Raw genomic sequence first — 18,206 nt, 5'->3', positions numbered from 1 at the left:
ATCTAGCAGTGGGAAATCATTTTTAGAAGCTCACGTTCGTTCATATAAACGAAATGCTGTGCTTCTGTTCCGAATGACTTGGCAAGTCATGTCCAGGGCTGTGGAGCCATGACCACAGTGTGTTCAGTTTAAGGAAGAGACATGAATATAGATATATATAACGTGTTATCCAGTTTGGGATCAGTCAGGGATGAGTGTGGGTCTAAGACAAATGTTTAGCGGTTGATAAACCACAGTGCCACCACTGAGTTACCTTTTCAAGTGCAGTTGAAGTGTTCTGCTATTTTCTACAGTGAGCATATTTCACCCATGAAGAAGAAATAGAGAGTGTTTTCTTAACCTAGGAGTGTGAATTGTGGAGGACAGAAGGAACCAGCAGACAGATGGAAAGACAGTCAGACTCCTGCTCGGAGCCACAGTCAGAGGCAGAGGCTTCCGGGGAAACAATGGAACAGTCTTGCCGTGATGCCCTTCTGTTCTTATCTTTCCAGGTGCTGCTAAGTCAAGTGCATCGGCTGAGAGCCTTGGACTTGCTGGGAAGATTTTTGGACTTGGGTCCCTGGGCGGTAAGCCTGGTGCGTGCTGACTGCCTTCCTTGGGCCCAGGGCTGGGGGAGGGTGGAGATCAGCTTCCACGTGACAGTCTGAACTTAGCCAGTGTTCTGGAAGGTGCCCCAGCCACATGATTTAGAGTGCATGTCCTCTGCGGGATGTCCAGGAAATCCCGAGGCCTTGGAGACCACCTCCCGTTCCTGCACAGCTTTTAGCAGCACCATGTTGGGTCTTTTGTTTCTGCTTTGCCCTTGTTCCCATCTGATGTTAGACCCAGTGCTGAGGGAGGAAGTGTTGCTGGCGGGGCACTTCTCAGGAGGCCTGCCTGCCATTGCCAAGAGGCAGGGAGCCACAGAGCCGCACGCATCCCTCTCAGGAAGTCTCTGAATGCTCATCACTGCCTTTTCGTATTATTTTAGGCACAGTTCTGAAGTGCTTTTCTGGTTACTCATTCTATAGCAGAGTAGAAATGGCCATTTAAAGCAGAAGAGATTGGCATGAATAGAATTAAGAAATGATCTGATTTTGGTTTTCTGTTTTCAACAAATATATCACAAGGAAAATTGGGGAAATTTTTACATTAAAAGAGATTCAACATGTATACTAAAAAGAACAAATTTAAAAATATGTAATGAAGAGAGATTCAAGAGACCTATCACCCAAGTTGGGCACCGTGGCACACACTTGTAATACCAGAGATTCCTCAGGCTGAGGCAGGAGGATTGCAAGTTCATGGCTAGCCTGGGAAATTTAGGGCCTATCCCAAAATAAAAAGGGTTGCAGATATAGCTCAGTGCTAAAGTGCTCCTGGGTTCCCCAGTACCCGAAACAGGGACCTAGGAGACATTTGCAATATGTACGTAGACCTTATTTGGTTCTGTTTGCAAATAAAATTTTAAAAGTTGAAGTTTGAAAATTTATATTCAGTGAACAATTAGAAATTGAACTGGCCCAAGGATGTAGCTCAGTGGTAGAGCACTTGCCTAGAACGTACAAGGCACTGCATTTGATCCCAGCACTGCAAAAGAAATAAATAAACAAACACTGGGTGTTGCACATTATTAAAGAGCAGCTGTCCATTTTGAGTGACATACTGAGTGCTCACAAGTGCAGCCGTGTTGTGTCCGGCCTGCTTGAGAGCACTGCAAGAGGGGAGCAGGTGGGCAGAGGGAGCCAGGGCACTGGGCGGGCACACCAGGCTGCCTGCTGAGGTCCACTTCAGGGCTTTCCCTAATTGGGTACTGCCAATACAGTGTCATCAGTCAGCCGCCATGGAGGAGGAGAGAGGGAGTCTACCAGTAGGAAGAATAACTAAGTGTGCACTCTTCCAGCACGTTGCTCCCTGGAGATGGCCGTCTCTAGGTCAGTCCTGGTCAAGGCTAGAAGTACTGACACCTTCTAGGAATAAAATCAGAGACGGGTCTACCTACAGGTGAGGTAGGCTTTAAGTGAGGTCTTTTGTTTCTGTCGAATTGGCCCGTGTGCTGAGGTATTGTCCCAGGGCTGTAGCCCATGAAGTCAGGCAGGGCCTCACCAACTGTCCTTCCCGCCCCAGGCCCTGTCAGTGGGCATCTTCCCATACGTGCTGAAGCTGCTCCAGAGCTCAGCCCGAGAGCTGCGGCCACTGCTCGTCTTCATCTGGGCCAAGATCCTCGCCGTGGACAGCGTGAGTGACTTCTGTCTGTCCTTTGGTGGGCATGGAAACAAGGCCCTGAGTGTGGACCCCAGGCCACTCACCCTGAATGACAGTGGCCAATGAGCCTGGGCTGGGGCTGGCCCTCCTGCTGCACTTCCTGTCCCACGTCCTACCCTACATGGCACCTAGCAGCTGGTCTCTGTCACCCCCGCCATCAGCTTACCTGTCCTGCTTCCCTTAGCACCTGTGCTTTGTCCTCCCACCCCCACCTGTCCTCAAGGCCATTCTCTGTGCCCCTGATGAAAGCTGGGTGCACCTCACCGGCCTTAGCAGCCTGTCCCACCAGGGCTCTTTTCCACTTCAACGTACAAGTGCTGGCCGAGGCCCCAGCTGCTACCACGGCTCTCAGCGTGGTCCTGGCAGAGGTCCCCGTCGAGGGCCCTTCTCCACTTGCAGCTGCCTTCCTCTGCTCTCTTCACATTGTCCCTGCTCCTCATTCTTGCTGGCCGGGCGGTCTCTTGTTCTCTCCACAGAGACCTGGCCAGGGCCCCTTACTCAGAACTCCATGCCAATCTGTAGGTGACACAGAGGTCTGCTGTCCCATAGGCTCAGTCCTGTGGATCAAGTCACATCACACAGGAGGTTTCAGAAGGAGGAGGGCTGAGTGATCCTATGGGTGGGGCTGCACATGTACCAATTTCAACCAATTTCAAGGGCATGTAGGATAGACTGAGGGGTGCGAGGAGGCAGAGGGCCGGAGGATGGAGAGTCAGCTCCAGCACGGGACTGCGACGGACAGGAGCTCTGGCAGCGACAGGCTGGAGACAGGAGGAACCTGCAGCTGGAGTGACGGTCTGCTGTGTTACCAGGCTGTGGGGACTGACGATTTGGGAACAAAAAAAACCCATAAAAACCAAGTCCTGGTTGAAAAACAACTGCCTGGCCTCAGTGTAGAGTCAATTGCTATGTAGAGATGGAAGGGGAGGGCAGCTCTGTCCCGAAGGGCGTGAGGGTGGCCAGGTGGCCCTGGGCCGCTGTTGGGGCTGGAGCCAGCGTGGCAGAGGCAGCAGCTCATTCAGACCCCAGTAGCAGCCTGCGGGCGAAGGCTGTCTAGGAAAGAGGCTGTGGAGGGTTGGGATTCCATTGGTGGTAGCCGTGAGGCCCTGGAAGGGATTGTGCGTGCAGGTTCTGAGGCTGAGCTGCTGTCCTGGGGAGCCAAGAAAGAAGCACAGGCATGGAGAGGAGAAAGGTGGGAGGGCCTTGGCATCCAGGAGGTTCCAGAATGACGGGTGTGCTGGGCACGGGAGGGGTGTCACCCTCTGCAGGGTTTGAGGGACAAAGACGTCCCGGAAGCAGCCTCCGTGCTGGCCGTCTGCCTTCCAGGCAGCATGGGGTTCTGAGTCGGGCTGGAGCTGCCATGGCACAGAGCCTGCGGGAGAGTGGAATCGGGCTGAGGTTGGCTGGCCCGAGGGGCTATGGGGGCGGACAAGGCTACTGGCTTTGCTCTTTTTTTTTTTTTTTTTTAGCACAAACACATTTATTTACTAACCAAAGGGATGATCTTAGTTAAACTAACACTTTGAAATAGTTGCATGTAAAATGTTTGTGATAGAGATAATTGAACACAGTAATGAAAAAAAAAAAGAGTCTGGAGATTGGCTCATTAAACTGAGCTTCTTCATTCTTTCAGCTAATTCCTGTCCAAAGTGATGATGGGATTTTTATTCTACTTTCTCATAGACTCGAGTACAGGTGACATTATTCATGACACACTCCACCACTAACTTCCCATCTTTCAATTTTCTTGTTATTGTGCTTTCCTTCCCATCCCATTCCTGATGCTGAACCAATGCATCATCAACAAAGCTGCAGACCGTCTGAGTTTTTCTGCCATCAGCTGTAGTTTCTTCAAACTTCTCTCCCAGGGTACAAGAAAACTGTGTTGTTTTCAAAGTGCTTTCAGTTTTTATGTTGAGCTTTATGTGAGGATACAATCTGGTTTGGCCATTGCGCCCATTTTCCTCATAGTCGGTCCCACTCCTAGTTCTTTCATGTAGTCATCAAAGCCTTTGCTGTCCACCAGGCGCCATCTTCCTTCCAGCTGCTGAACAGTGGCCATGGTGGGCGCGGGCGGGCTGGTGTACGTGGCGAGGGGAGCTGCTGGGAGGCGGATAGCGTGCTCTGGCTTTGCTCTTTAATGTGTGTTCAAAGCAGTAGTCCAAACAGTGTCCAGTTGAAGAACCAGGTCCACATTCCCAGCTGGACCTCAGTGGCCTCTGCGTGTGGCTGTGTGTGGGTGACACCTGCAGTAGGACTTCCAGCTGAAAGCGTTCCTGCCTCAGCCCCATGGAGCAAGTGGGCACTTGTGGCGTAGTCATGGATAAGCAGGCACTCACAGGAGAGGCCCCGAGGCCCAGGGCTGCGCATGACCAGTGGCTGAGCTTGGCCCTGAGGCTTCGTGTGGAGGTGGAAAGGGGAGAACGCAGAAGCACCAGCTCAGATGGGTGGAGAGGTCGTGGTCTTGTAGCCCAGAAGGTCCTTGCCTTTCCTGGGAGGCAGAGCAGAAGGGAGTAGAGAACCCTGCAACACCGTGTGTCTCCTGCCTCCTTCTCAGGTCCCCTTCTTGCTCTCCGTGGACCCCTTGGCACCTGCTCAGCCCCTCCTCTCAGGCAGGTGTGTACCTGGCTCTGACCTGCCCATCTGCCCGTCTGCCTCATTCCATTTGCCCTCTAGTCACCAGAGCCAAGACCCAGCATCCCTCTTGGTCCCCTCCCTCTTGGTGGCTAGGACCTGCCTGTGCTCCACCAGAATCACCCTCAGGCCACCTGTGGCCTTGGACTGGGCTCAGCTGTGCCTGCTGCACCCTGTTCTCCAAGCACTAGAGGCAGCAGAATAAATCAGCAACCACTCCAAGCCCAGTCTCTCCACCCGGGCTTTCTTCTTGAGGGTCCTGTGCAGTGGCGCCAGCAGAGCCACTAGCCTGCCCCACTCCTTGAGCCCCACCAACAAGCCTCTGGACTGGAGTCCAGCCTGGCCCTGGGGGCCCCTTGGCACCTGCTCAGACCCTCCTCTCATACAGGTGTGCCTGGAGACCCAGAGCTGGGCTGACCCCTGCTGAGGCTGTGCTGAGGGGCTTGACAGGTGGACAGTCAGGAACCCCTGCTTCTGCTGCAAGTGCTGCCTTCACTGCATGTCTGCTTGGGGCTGGGGCAGGACCTTTACTAGTGTTTCTTTATTGATCTTACACAGAAACTCTGTTGGACTCTTGATAGTTCTAATTATTTACCTGTAGGGTCTCTTGGACTTCTATGTAGACCATCATGCTGCCTGAAACACGCAGCCTGTGCCTCTCCTCCAGCTGTAGGGTCTCTTATTTTCTGGGCTAAGTGTGCCACCCCACCCCCTCCCCCCAGGACTCTGGCCCTGCTGTATTGGAGCTGTGGCACTGCGTTCTGCAAGGCTCTGGTCTTCTGAACCCCTGATGCCAGCTTGAACTTGATTCCACCCTGACTGTTGCTGGGCCCCATGCTGTTTGCCTGGCTCTGACCAGTGAATGCTTCTGTTTGTTCTATAATAACCAGAATAGTGAATATTTACATAATAAATAGAATCTTGTGTTTCAACAAAATATTTACCTTCATGTTCATTAAACTAACTTCCAATGCTTTAGGAGATGGGCAACAACACTGGGCTTAGGAGTCGAGCACTGGACTTGAGCCTGTCGCCCCATTTGCTCCAGCAGGCCTTTCTCTCCCACTGAGCCGCCCTCCACCTGGGTCCTGGCTGTGATGCTCACACCGCCCTTCTCCTGCAGCCAGGTTTCCACCACCATCACCATGGGAAGCTGTTCTTGAGTGACAGCCAGTAGGGACCTTCAGGGAACAGCCCAACTCTGTTATGGAGCTGTCCTTTCTGATCATTCCCCCGGCCCTCCTTTCACATTCACAGAAGAGCCCGGTCACGCAAACAGAGGGCTTTCCTCGGGACATTGTGTTGGAGCTGTTTCTTTCCTACCCCCTTATCTTTGTCTTCTGTGTTGGCACTTTTAGAAATTTATTGGCACCATTACTTGTTACCTGGCCCTGATACCACGTGGGAAGGCTGCTGGGTACGTGAAGCAAAGAGCCCACCATGGAGCAAAGCCCAGGGAGAGAGGAGGGCAGAAAAGGCCCCCACTGTGATAGCGACATGTGGCTGAGGACACTGAGCTTGGCCCACCTCCAGGCCTGCCAGTGCGGCATGCAACATTTAAGCCAGCTTTGATTCCCATGATTACCAGTCTCTAGTACCTGTTAGTGCCTAGAAGGAGGCTATATCTTTGTCATTTTGGGAGTGTCTGTGTCTGCGTCTGAAGACAGGTGGCCTGTCGTAACTGCGCTTTACAGTTGTGTTGTCCCCGAGTTTGCAACTGATTGTCCTGTCACAGTGTGCAGGGAATGGAGTCTGAAATTGCCTCTCATTCCCATGTGGCTTGCATGGGCTCATGGACAGAGCTGGCCGCCAGCTCAGGCCACAATGCTTCTCTGAAGGAGCAGGGCTGGTGGTTCTTGTCGACAGCTGCTGAAGGAATTATCCTGTGCACCATGCTGCCCATGGCGCAGCCAGAAACACCCTCCCTGCTATGTTTTACAGTGCCTGTAGGCTCCAAGCCCAGCGTGCAAACTGATGTGTTCACCAGCTGTTGCACCTGCTCATGTAATAGTGATTTCCCACTGAGGGGCCTTTTGAAACGTTTCTGTTTGAAACTGAGTGTCGTCCTTCTTCTTGGTAATTGCCCTGGTCATAGTCCCCAGAGATTAAAGTTCAGTGTGGATTTCAGCAGTTGCTTCTCCTCTTCTCACCTCTGGCAGGGCTGTGTAGCTGGCCTGCTCAGTTCTCCCTGCCAAGTTCAGTGGCCCCCGAGTGACTTGAGTTTGCTCTCATGTGAATTGGAGGCATGTGAGGTCAAGGAGGCTGTCAGACCCCAGTGTTCTGAGCAAGCCCTGTGTTGGAGCCAGCCAGTCCCCCTGGCATACTCTGGGAGTCTGAGAAGCTCAGGCCCCTGCAGGCTGGACCGACTGGTGTCTGAGGGCTGCTGTCCACCATCTTGCTCAAGGCTCTTAGAGAACTCATGCTGTGGGTGGCAAGTATCTAGGTCCTCCAGAAGTGGCTGTGGGAAGAAGCAAAGAGGCCCTGAGGAAGAGGAACAGGCTGGACAGAACCACACACTCTTTGGTCAGTGGGGCAGCATGTATTGGTAGACACTGGTCTGACACAGTGAGGCCCGGGGCAAGGAGAGCCTCTTCCAAGCCCTGAATTCTCCAAGGAATCCTATCCCAGAGTGTCTTCCAAAGTCACTCCCTGCTTCATGTCTCACCACCAGACAGGGGGAGTCAAGAAGCAGTTCCATAATGAGGAGCAGGGAGTTAGCGTGCCATCATGTCCCCAGCTGCCGGTGTTGGGCTTGGCAGGCAAGAACTTCCAGATGTCGTTGCATGTCTGCTGTGCATATTCGAAAGGCTTGTGACAGAGCTATAGAAAGCACCCAGCTCACTCGTAGACATGGAAATGGCAGTCTGTGACGTGAGGGACAAACCCCTCAGGGTCAACAATGGATGGCATGTCACAGGAGAAAGTATCAGTAAAAACCACCCAAATAGAAGCATGGTGAGAAGAGAGTTGAGAATCCGAGGCACGTCATCGAGTCACGAGGAAACCGCCGGAGATGTGACACAGTCAGAAGCAGTGCTGAAAGAAGTAATGGCTGGACACGTGGCCTGGCAGTAGAGCAGCCCGGGCTCAATCCCAGAAAAGAGAGAGGAGGGAGAGAGGCAGGCTAAGGGTTTTTCAAATTTGAGGAAAACTGTTAGCCCACAGGTCCAGGAAGCTCAGTAAACCACGAACCCAGGAAACGTGAAGAGAACTGCATCATATACTTCATAGCTGGTGTTAAATTTAAAAACCCAAAAAGCAGTCAGTAAAGAAAGTGGGGGGATAAAGATAAGGACATCAACAGATTTCTACCAGAATCAATGGAAAAACCCATGGGGGAGCAACATCTTTTTTTGTTTTGTTTTTTTGGTGCTGGGGATTGAACCCAGGGCCTTGTGCATGCAAGGCAAGCGCTCTACCAGCTGAGCTATGTCCCAGCCCTGGAGCAACATCTTTGAAGCACTGAAAGGAAGAACTGTCAACCTACAGTTCTGTACCAGTGAAAGTATCTTTCAAAGATGGAGAAAAACAGACTTTTAGCTGGGTGCAGTGGCACACACCTGCAATCACAGTGACCCGGGAGGCTAAGGCAGGAGGAGGACAGGTTCAGAGCCAGCCTCAGCAACTTAGCAAGACGCTGTCTCAAAACAAAAAGGGCTGAAGGTCATCGAGTCACGTGGCTCACTAGTGGAGCACCCTGGGTTCAATCCCAATACTCTCTCCCCTCTAAAAAAAGATTTTTAAATAAAATATATAGACAGAGCAAAATTTTCACTGAAGACCTACACTACTGCCAGGTTGGACAGAGCCCTTTAAGACATGATTGATTGAACAACAGTAACAGCAGAGCACTGTGCAGTTTATAACTGTAACAGCAGAAGGTTAGGAGGAGAGGGGACAAAGGGGTCCTGTCTTTCAGCTTTTTACTTGGTTCTTTTACTTGGTGGTCTGATGTCACCTGGAGGCAAGTTTTGAGAGTTAGGAATGGAGTCTAGGCTGGGGGCAGCTCAGTGGAACAGCACTTGCTCCTGTGCAGGGCACCTAGTTCCTTTACAAAGAACAAGATTCAGCCGTGATCTTGCTCCTACCAGAGCTGAGGAAGAACCAGCTGGCAGTGAGGGAGAGGATTCGAAGTCCTGCCCGTGAACTCACACCAGAGAAGGAAGGAAGAGGGGGAGAACAAGACTAGACGTGGCACCTGAGAGAAGTAAGAGGGTAGGTGTGAGGCTGTCACACGAGCAGCCTTGGTGGAGAAGTCGAGGGACCGTCACTGAAAGGACAGGGCGGAAAAGCTGTACGCTGCCCACCGAAAGCGCACTTTCACACAGCAGTTAACTAAAGAGACGCAAGTGAGTTAAAAGTAAGGGGTGGGACAGCTCTTGTCCTCCACCACTAGGCTCAGGAGGGCCGCAGTGCCCTGCGATGGCCAAGGGCATTTCAGGGTGAAAAGGAGCCCGTCCATTGGGATCACAGTGCGTGTTCCCCCAGTAGCAAGGGCGCCTGGGTACTGCGGCAGGACTGGCAGGACAGCAGGGGGACGAGGGAATGCATAGTTATAGTACCTCAGCCCTGGAAGGAGGAAGCAGGAGACAGACCAGCACGGAGAGCGGGCTCCGTCGACCTTCCCTGAGCAGAGCACCGCACGGCAGCCACATGGGCTGGGGGGCCACAGCGCGCTCCCCACCAAGTGGGACAAGTCAGACTCGGTGCGCTCTGCAGCCAGGTGTGGCGTTGGTGGGGGGGAAGGCCGCTAGACCAGAGGGCAGGCATGATGGTCCGTGGGAGAGGTGAAGTGAAGGTGAGTTTTACACAAGTAACTATGAAAATTGTAAATATGAGTACATACCCATAGCACATTAGAATAATAATCTGTTATTACATGTAATGTGTGACTTAAGATTATGGACATGTAATCAAAATGTTTAAATACATATACCTTTTATATTAAGATATAAAATCAAGAAAATCTTGACATTTTTCAGAGAAACAGTCATGAGGGAAACTTCTTAAATGCTTTTCTTTTCATTGAATGAGATTAAAAATTCAACATAGCAAAATGTGTGGGTACAGCTGATAAGGGTTGAGAGGGGAGGTGTTAGGGCTACTCACACACATCATGGGGAGAGTCGAGCCGTGGCCCCAGCTTGCTAAGACTTTAGTAAGAGAAAGAGAACACCCAAAGGAGCAGGAGGAAGAAAGTAATCAAGACCAGGATAGAAATCAGTGTGAAAGGAAACAGAAGCAGCGTAGAGAATCAATTCAACTAAAGCCAGTCTTCAAACAGATCAATAAGATTGATGAGCCACACCTGCGAGGGAAACAGACGGGAGACACAGATTCCCCGTGTCTGGAATGACGGTGCAACCCTGATAGGCCCAGAGGCATTAAGAGGATGGGAGCAGACACCACGGACAGCAAAGCTCTGGAGCAGCCTGTAACTTTGACACCACGACTCAGACACACGCCTGGACACACTCCACTCCTTAAGAAGAGACAAATCTGAATAGCACATGTCTGTTAAAGAAATCGAATGTGTAATTTAAAACTTTCCTACAAAGACAACTGCACAACCATTTGGTGTCCCTGGAAACTCTTAAGGCATTAAGGAGGAGACGTGGATGGCACGACACCCCATCCCGTGTCATTCCGTCAGCGTTGCCTTGATACCAAACATCAGAGATATTAGAGCTGCAGACACGCATGCTCTCGCAGCATAGAGCGCAGCCTCTCCACAGAGCCCCTCAGGCACAGGCAGCAGCTAACGGGAAGAGTGCAGCTTGACCTGTGAGACTGGCCGCAGGAGCACACTGGTGCCATGGCCATACTGACGAGAGCAGAGAACCAGCTACCAGATGTGAGATCCACCTCCAATTTAAAGAAGCAAGAAGCCACACCAGCAGTGGGAGGGACCTGAGGGACCCTCCCGACAGCACCTGCCAGGAACCTGCAGCCACAGCACCAGCCCAGGGGCTCTGCCCTTGCCACATCCTGCAGCCCTGCCCCGCGCCTTCTGTCGGTCCAGCTTCTGCTGTGTTTGCTACCTAGGAGAGCTCGCCCCTGAGCCACAGCCCCAGCCCAGGGGCTCTGCCCTTGCCACATCCTGCAGCCCTGCCCCGCGCCTTCTGTCGGTCCAGCTTCTGCTGTGTTTGCTACCTAGGAGAGCTCGCCCCTGAGCCACAGCACCAGCCCTTCTTAGTTTTTATTTTGAGACCAGATTTTGCTAAAAGGCCCAGGTTGGCCTTGTCACCCGTGAAGCCACTATGCCCAGCTGTTGTACTGGGATTTCTTGGTAGCACAGTAAGGCGAGAATAAATGACACAGATTGGAAAGGAAGACACGTGACTACCTTTATTTTCCAAAAACATGATCTATGTAGAAAATTTGTTCAAATCTATTTTAAAAAGACACTGCAGCTAATAAATAGGTTTAGTGTGTTTGGCAGTTCCAAGATCTATTTACAAATATCAGTTTATTTATATATACTAGTAATGAACAATTAGAAGTTGAATTTAAAATAGACATTTACAATAGCATCAAAATATGAAATAACTTAGGGATAAAGTCTGACAAAAGTACGAAGGATCTATACACTAAACTCACTAATAATTGTTAACAGGAATCAAGAAAAACTAAGTAAATGAAAACCTATTCCATTAATACGAGTCCTGCTCCTGAGTCCATATGGAGATGCAGAGTACCTGGAAAGGACAAGACGATTTTGAATAGAGCAGAAAAGCTGGAAGATTAAACTGCCTACCCAGGACTGAGCTATAGATTCCAGGACTCAGATCTGAAATGGCATCAGAAAGACAGATAGATAATAGAACAGAAGGAAATCAATAAATAGACCCACCCAAACCTGGGAGCAGGGGCACTTCACTGTAGTCCTAGCTCCTGGGAGGAGCTGAATTAAGAGGTTCCCTTGAGCCTGGGCAACAGAGCGAGACCCCATCTCAAAAACATGAGACCAGCTGTTCACATGGATAAGAGATTTCCAACAAAGGGGCAAAGACAAGTCAATTCAGTGCACAAAAGACAGTCTTTCCAACTATACGGTGCCAGGGCAATTGTATATCCATATGCAAGCAAAATAAATTAGAGCCCATACCTTGGATTGCATACAAATTAACTCAAAATGGATCACAGAGGAAATGTAAATGTTACAACTACACAGCTTCTAGACAAAAATATAAGAAGAGACTTCCATGACCCCTGGATTAAGCAAAGATCTCTCACAAGACTCAAAGAGTCCTTACAGAACAAATTAACAAATTGTTCTTCATTAAAATGAAAATGTGTACATCAGGAGAATGAGCACAGCGTTCACAGATGGGGAAAGTGTGTGCTGATTGTGTCTCTAATAAAAAAACGTATCCTGAGAGCACGTAGGAACTCCCCAAACTGAACCTAAAAAAAAAAAAAAAATGCCAAGAAAAGTGGGCAGGAGGTCTGAGCAGAGGCTGCGCTGAAGCAGCAGGAGTGGGCAGCATGCACGTGGAGACATGCTGGGCACTGCCAGTCAGGAGAGGTGCGCATCAGCACCCGATCAGATCCCCCACACCCATGGGACCTCTGAGGACAGCGGTTTTCAGCACACACTCGCCCGTAGTGCAGCCCCTCCACACACGGGCTGCACTCACCCGGGAGACCTGGGAGACCTGCAGCATGGTCAGGTTTCATAGCCCAAAACCAGAAGTACCAGTGAGTGAATAGGTGAAGGAGGTTTGCCACTAAGGGGATCCTACTCAGCAGTAAGAAAGCAGGATTCACCCCAGCACGACACCCTGAGGACAGGAAGCCAGTGGCAGAAAGCTGCAGCTGTGCAAGTCCATGCAGAAGGCAGAGCAGGCTGCGGAGGGGCAGGAGGGTCGCCAAAGGCAGAGGTAGCTTATGAGGGCTGGATCCATTGCCCTCATTGTGCTGGGGCTTCACAGGCCGCACATAAGCTTCTCGTGTAGCCCTTCCTCCTCAATGAAGCCATTGAGCAATGCCACTGCCAGATGTTTGGCATAGGCCCCAGGCCAAATCCAGAGCTGGGAAGGGCTCGTGCCTAGCAGGAGGAGTTGGAGTGGGGGCTGGATAGCGGCAATAGTGCTGTATCGCCGTTGGACTTCTTGAGAGCAGTAATGATTCTGTGGCTGTGACGAATGTCCCTTTCCTTAGGCACATCTCTGGGCAGAGCAGCGGGCTAAGTGCAGTTTTCACAGTGCAAAAGAGGGTAGGGGCAGGGTGGGAGGCGATGGGCACAATATTTGTTCGACTATCCTCAAGGCCGTGTGATGAGAGGTCAGGGTACGTGACTGCTTGATGAGAAGTACAGGAAACGTGGCCAGATCCATGTTGTCGCAGTGCATGCTCTGGGAAAATGGGGGTGGTGGTTCTTAATAAATTCCTCCAGTCTGTTGTTACCATTTTTCTCTCTGCTAATTAAGAAGATTAAGGGAGGGAAGGCAGTTAATTAAGGACTGCTATAGCTGGGTTCCAGTTAATTGAGTTTTTTTTTTTTTTTTGTAGGCACAATTAATATACAATTCAGGCAGACCTTCCTCGTCACAGTTAATAAAGTTTTATTTATAGTACCACTAGGGAACACCAAGGGCACCGTGTCGGTGAATGTGGAAAAACACTCTGAGCTGGTGTTTGTGAAGTGAATCCACATTTGGGGGTGGGAAGAGACGTGGCCATATGTGCAGGCTTCCCTGGTCCCAGGAAAGAGTCAAACAGCGAGTAACAGGCAGTCGCAGGAAGAGCAGGGTTTCTTCCTCCTGCCTGTCTCACAATTGCTGCCGTTGCCACTGCAAGGTGGCTTCCTCGCAGTTCACTCACTCGGACATTTCCACAGCCTCTCTCCTCCCATCCCTCCGCTGTGCCCCCTCCGCCCCCTCCTCACACATACGCACAGACTCATTTGAGGCAGTGTTTGGGGTCAGTGAGGCTGGCTTCCCAGCACCCTGACAGCGCAAAGCCCGGGGCCCTGGTGGCCCTCAGCAGTGGACCGTGACCACCTGTGAGAGCCACCTCCTGGGCCAGGCTCTTCCTTGTTGGTTGTGTCCTGGACTCCTGTTCCCATGCTTTCTACAGGAATGAACTTTTAAGAACAGTCTTAGGGGCTGGGGCTGGGGCTCAGTGGTAGCGCACTTGCCTGGCCTATGTGAGGCACTGGGTTCAGTCCTCAGCACCACATGAAAATAAATTAAATAAAGGTATGGTGTCCATCTGCAACTAAACAAAACCTGAAAAACCATCGAGTCTTAGATCACAGAAACCTGGAGAAGACAGGACGTGGAGTTCCCACGTAGCACACCCGGGTTCCCCCGCCACTGGCCTTGTGTAGTGCCTGGCCACTGACGCGCCATGCTGGTGTCTGTCCTCATCGGGGCTGTGGTCTCACGTTGCCTCAGCTTTATGTCCAGGATCCCACCAGAGTCCCTGCAGTCCCTGGGTCCTCCTGTCTCCTTGGGCTCTTCTGCCTGGCCCTGGAAGCTGGAGGAGCACTGGCCAGGTTGGGCATTTGGTAGGCTGCTGCCCACTGCAGTGTGTCCAATGCTCTCCTTGTGGTTAGACCTGCAGGCGAGGGCCATCTCGCACGTGCCCTGGTCCGCGTGTGCCCACATGGCTGTGCCCACGTGGCGATGGTGTGGCGCCCGGCTGAGGAGGTGTTTGCCAGCTTTCTCCCCTGGGGTCCCTTGACTCCTGCTGTCTGTGCCCTGGGATGTGCTGGCGTTCATCTCTAAGCGTGGCTCGCTTGTCTTCGGGGCACGCCTGGTTCACGACGTCCCTCCCTGCCAGCTCAGCCTGCTCTGAAGCCCCGGTCAGTGGCTGCTTCCTTCACTGCCCCTCATAGAATCAGCCTTTCTGCCCCCACCTTCCAACCAGCAGTGACTGGACAGAGTTAGTGACTTCCACCCCAACATCGGGAGCTCTGCCAGTCAGGGTAGGCAAGGCTTGGGAGAGTCCTCGGGTACCAGCCTCCAGCCCAGAGTCCCTAGGGCCTCGTGGTCCTTCCTTCCCGCATCCCGGCTTAGCCTGCCTGAGCTGCTTTGATGGTCCACTTGCATCCTCCACTGCAAGTTGCAACATGCAGAAAGTCGTCAGAGTGCAGTGTCAGGAGCATGCGCGTCAGAGGCTGCGCGGGCAGGGCGTGCTCTTCTCAGTGTCGTTTTCATTGTCACACACAGTGAACACCTCTTAACTGCAATTGCACGTGAGGGAGGGGCTGCTTTTCAGGAACCCTCCGATGGGGGAGATCCAGGTGCACCCTCATGCCATCCCTGGAAAACTGTGGGCCAGGAAGGCAGTACCCCGCCCCACCGGAGCCAGGTCCCCATCCGAGCCCTGGGTCGGGCCTTGGTAGACCACCTGCCAGGAGGAGGCCAGGCCCGGGCAGACAGGCATGTTGGTGACAGCCAGGCTGCTGCTGGGTCTGTCTGGAGAGTGTGGGGGTGTCATCAAGAGGGTGCAGTTGTTTCAGATGTCTCTGGATGAAATGAAGAGCAAAGGGAGCAAGCCGGAAATGGCTGCCTGCCCACCAGCCACTTGGGGTGGCACCTGAGGCTGACCGGATTAGGCACTGAGTGTTTCCATCTAGGGGTGCTGGGTTCCTTGTCTCTGGTCAGCAGAGAACTGAAGAACAGGACACAGACCGCCCGCAGGCAGCAGGTTTATTGCAAAAGTGACAGTAGCAGACTGCTCCAAGGAGAAGGGCCAGAGCCAGCGACCAGTGGGGGAGTGTGGGCTGGTTCCTTTCTTGGCCACTGGAATTTCCTCCTCTCCTCATCTCCTCTCTGTCCATGCATTTGTTTTAGTTTTTCTATTGGACCCACACTTAGGAGTACGAGTACAGAAGTGTCTGTCTGATTGGGTCCCCGCTTGTGTCCACGAGCACGTTTGTCAACTGGGAGGTTGACCTTGTTGGAAGGCCCTCTTCGTGCTCTTTTGCTCTGGCCCTGCCCGACCTCCTCACTGACCGTCTTGCCCTGGCTGACTGTGCCCTTCTACGTCGCCCTCGAGTCTGCAGAAGGCAGCCTGGTTGTCAGGCCACTCTCAGTCACCAGCTCAGACACCTGACTCCAGCCAGGGAGTGGAGGCTCCCAGGAGGCCCTTCCTTGTGGAGCGCCTGGCTGGGCTGTGTGCGTGTCCCCCAACTCTCTGTCTAACCTCCCTCCCCCCGACTTTGTCATTTTGGTGGGAAGGGCAGCCGTAGTTGACTGGCGTGACGTGAGGCCTTGGAAGCACCAGCTCAGGCGCCTTTTCCAGGAACTGGCTGCTCTCTCCCTCTGGCAGAATCGAGGTCCTGAGAGCCCTGCCTAGAGGGAAGGGGCTGAGTGGGCTGTCCCCAGCAGCACTGCCCAGGAGGAGCTGTGTGGGGGAGGCCGCCCTTCGCTGCTCACACAGAGGCAGGCAGAGTGCGCTTTTATATCGGAAGAAGTTGTGGTTGCCACTCAGCTCTGCGCTTGAAAGTGGTCAACATGGTGGAGTGTTGTATGTCTCTTACCACAGTTGTTAAAACTTGAAAGAGATTGCACCAAAAAAACAAACTATAATATATTCACTTATAAATATTTGGAATAATGCAGCAAACGAATAGATGATATACCCTGACAAAATGGGGTTTGTCCAGGGATACAAGGATGGTCCAACATTAGGGAAGCTACTGAGGGGAGGATGGAAGGATCTAGTGTCTTCTCATGCATACACAGCCATCAGGAACTCCTTCCCCACAAGAGCTTTCAAGTCCACCCAGCAGCAGCTCACAGGGGCGGGGTGGCAGGAGAGCGTTCCCACTGAGGAACACGGCCAGAGGACACTGCCATTATCAGCACCTCCCATGGATGGGAGAAAGAAAGGCATAAAACTAAAACAATAAGACTGTCACTGTTTGCAAATGACAGGAATGTGTGCCTAGAACCCAATGGGATCAATTAAATACTAATAAGAGAACTTACTAGGATGGAGGCTTAAAATTAATATACAGAAATCAAAAGCAACAACCAGGTAGAAGATAAAATGGAAAAGAACACCCATTTATAGTAGAATCATAAATCTAGGAATAATCTTAACCTGAGACATAAAAAGCCACTGTGAGAAAAACCTTAAAACATTCCTGAGAGACCCAAAAATCAACTTGAACAAATAAAAGCATAGCCTGTTCTTTACAGAAGGGTTCAATGTCATAAATATGTCAGTGTTCCCTAAGTTAATTTATAACTTTAATATAATCCCAATAAAATTACCAGCAGACTTTTTTTTCCTGGAACTAGACAAATGATCTAATCTCCATGTGGAGAAATAAATAAGAAAATGCAGAAATATTCTGAATAGGAAGAATAATGATGGAGAAGTAGTCCTGACAGATACCAGAATTCACCATGAATTCTCAGTAATCAGCGGCAGTGTGGTACTGGGCCACAGGCGGACACGGCACCGTGGAGCACCAGACACGGACCTGAGTAGGCGTGAGACATGCATGATGGAGATGTCACTTAGGTCACTGGGGTGGCAATGGCAGAGCTAGGATAACCGGAGGCAGTTATAGTCGGAATCTTAAATCTCCCCCAAAAGCCCATGTGTTACAGGTTTGTTCCCCGAGTCTTTGCCATTGGGAGGTCGTGGAGCCTCTAAGAGGTGGGGCCTAATGGGAGGTCTTAGGTCTTTGGGAACACCCTCAAGGAGATAGTGGGACCCCAGCCTTCCCACTTCCTCCATCTTTGCTTCCCAGCTGCCATGAGGTAAGTAGCTTTCTCTACCATCTGTTTCCACCATGATATCCTGCCTTGCCACAGGCCCAAAAGCAAGGGAACCAACAACCACAGAATAAAACCATGAGCCAAAATAAATCTTTCCTCCTTGTATATTGATTTTCTCAGGTATTCTGTCACAGTAGTGGAACACTGACACGGAGGCTGATCCTGAACACCAGAGTTAAAGAGCAAGTGTCTTCAAATATAAAGAACAAAGCCATGAAAGTATTAGAAGAAAACCCAGATGTGTTAGCTTTTTCATTGCTGTGATCAAAGTACCTGACAAGAACAACTTATAAGAGGGAACATCTATTTTGAGCTTACTATTCCAGAGATTTGGTCCACAGTGGACCAACTCCATTGGGACCAAGGTTAGGCAAAATATCACGGCAAAAGGGCATGGAGAAAAGTTGGGTAGCCAGGAAACCGGGGATAGGGAAGGGCCACAGAGAAGATGCATCCTGGAGACCAAAGACTCAGCCTAGATGTCTTTGAAAAGTAGCGAAAATGGCAGCATTCACTTAGTGACTCACCTCCTCCAGCTATGCCCCACCCACCCACAGTTGCCTCCCAGTTAATCCATTCAAA

At 51.4% G+C, this 18,206-nt stretch overlaps 1 protein-coding gene and 1 pseudogene across 2 annotated transcripts in view; one reads left to right on the top strand and one right to left on the bottom strand.

Moving 5' to 3' along the window:
• Positions 1-18,206, top strand: part of Rptor (regulatory associated protein of MTOR complex 1) — a 339,912-nt gene that overhangs the window by 259,101 nt on the left and 62,605 nt on the right. For both annotated transcript variants that reach the window (XM_046463332.2, XM_046463333.2), the window contains 2 exons: positions 492-575; positions 2,107-2,217. In XM_046463332.2, coding sequence (XP_046319288.1) covers positions 492-575; positions 2,107-2,217 — 195 coding nt within the window. The remainder of the gene's footprint in view (positions 1-491; positions 576-2,106; positions 2,218-18,206) is intronic.
• LOC124105906 (fatty acid-binding protein 5-like) lies at positions 3,800-4,372 on the bottom strand (annotated as a pseudogene).

This window comes from Marmota monax, unplaced genomic scaffold (assembly GCF_021218885.2).
Source record: "Marmota monax isolate L192 unplaced genomic scaffold, Marmota_monax_Labrador192_F-V1.1 WCK01_AAM20220418_F8-fsc00220, whole genome shotgun sequence".
Taxonomy (NCBI): Eukaryota; Metazoa; Chordata; class Mammalia; order Rodentia; family Sciuridae; genus Marmota; species Marmota monax.
Note: the sequence above shows the minus strand (reverse complement) of the source record. Positions and strands in the feature narration are given on the sequence as shown.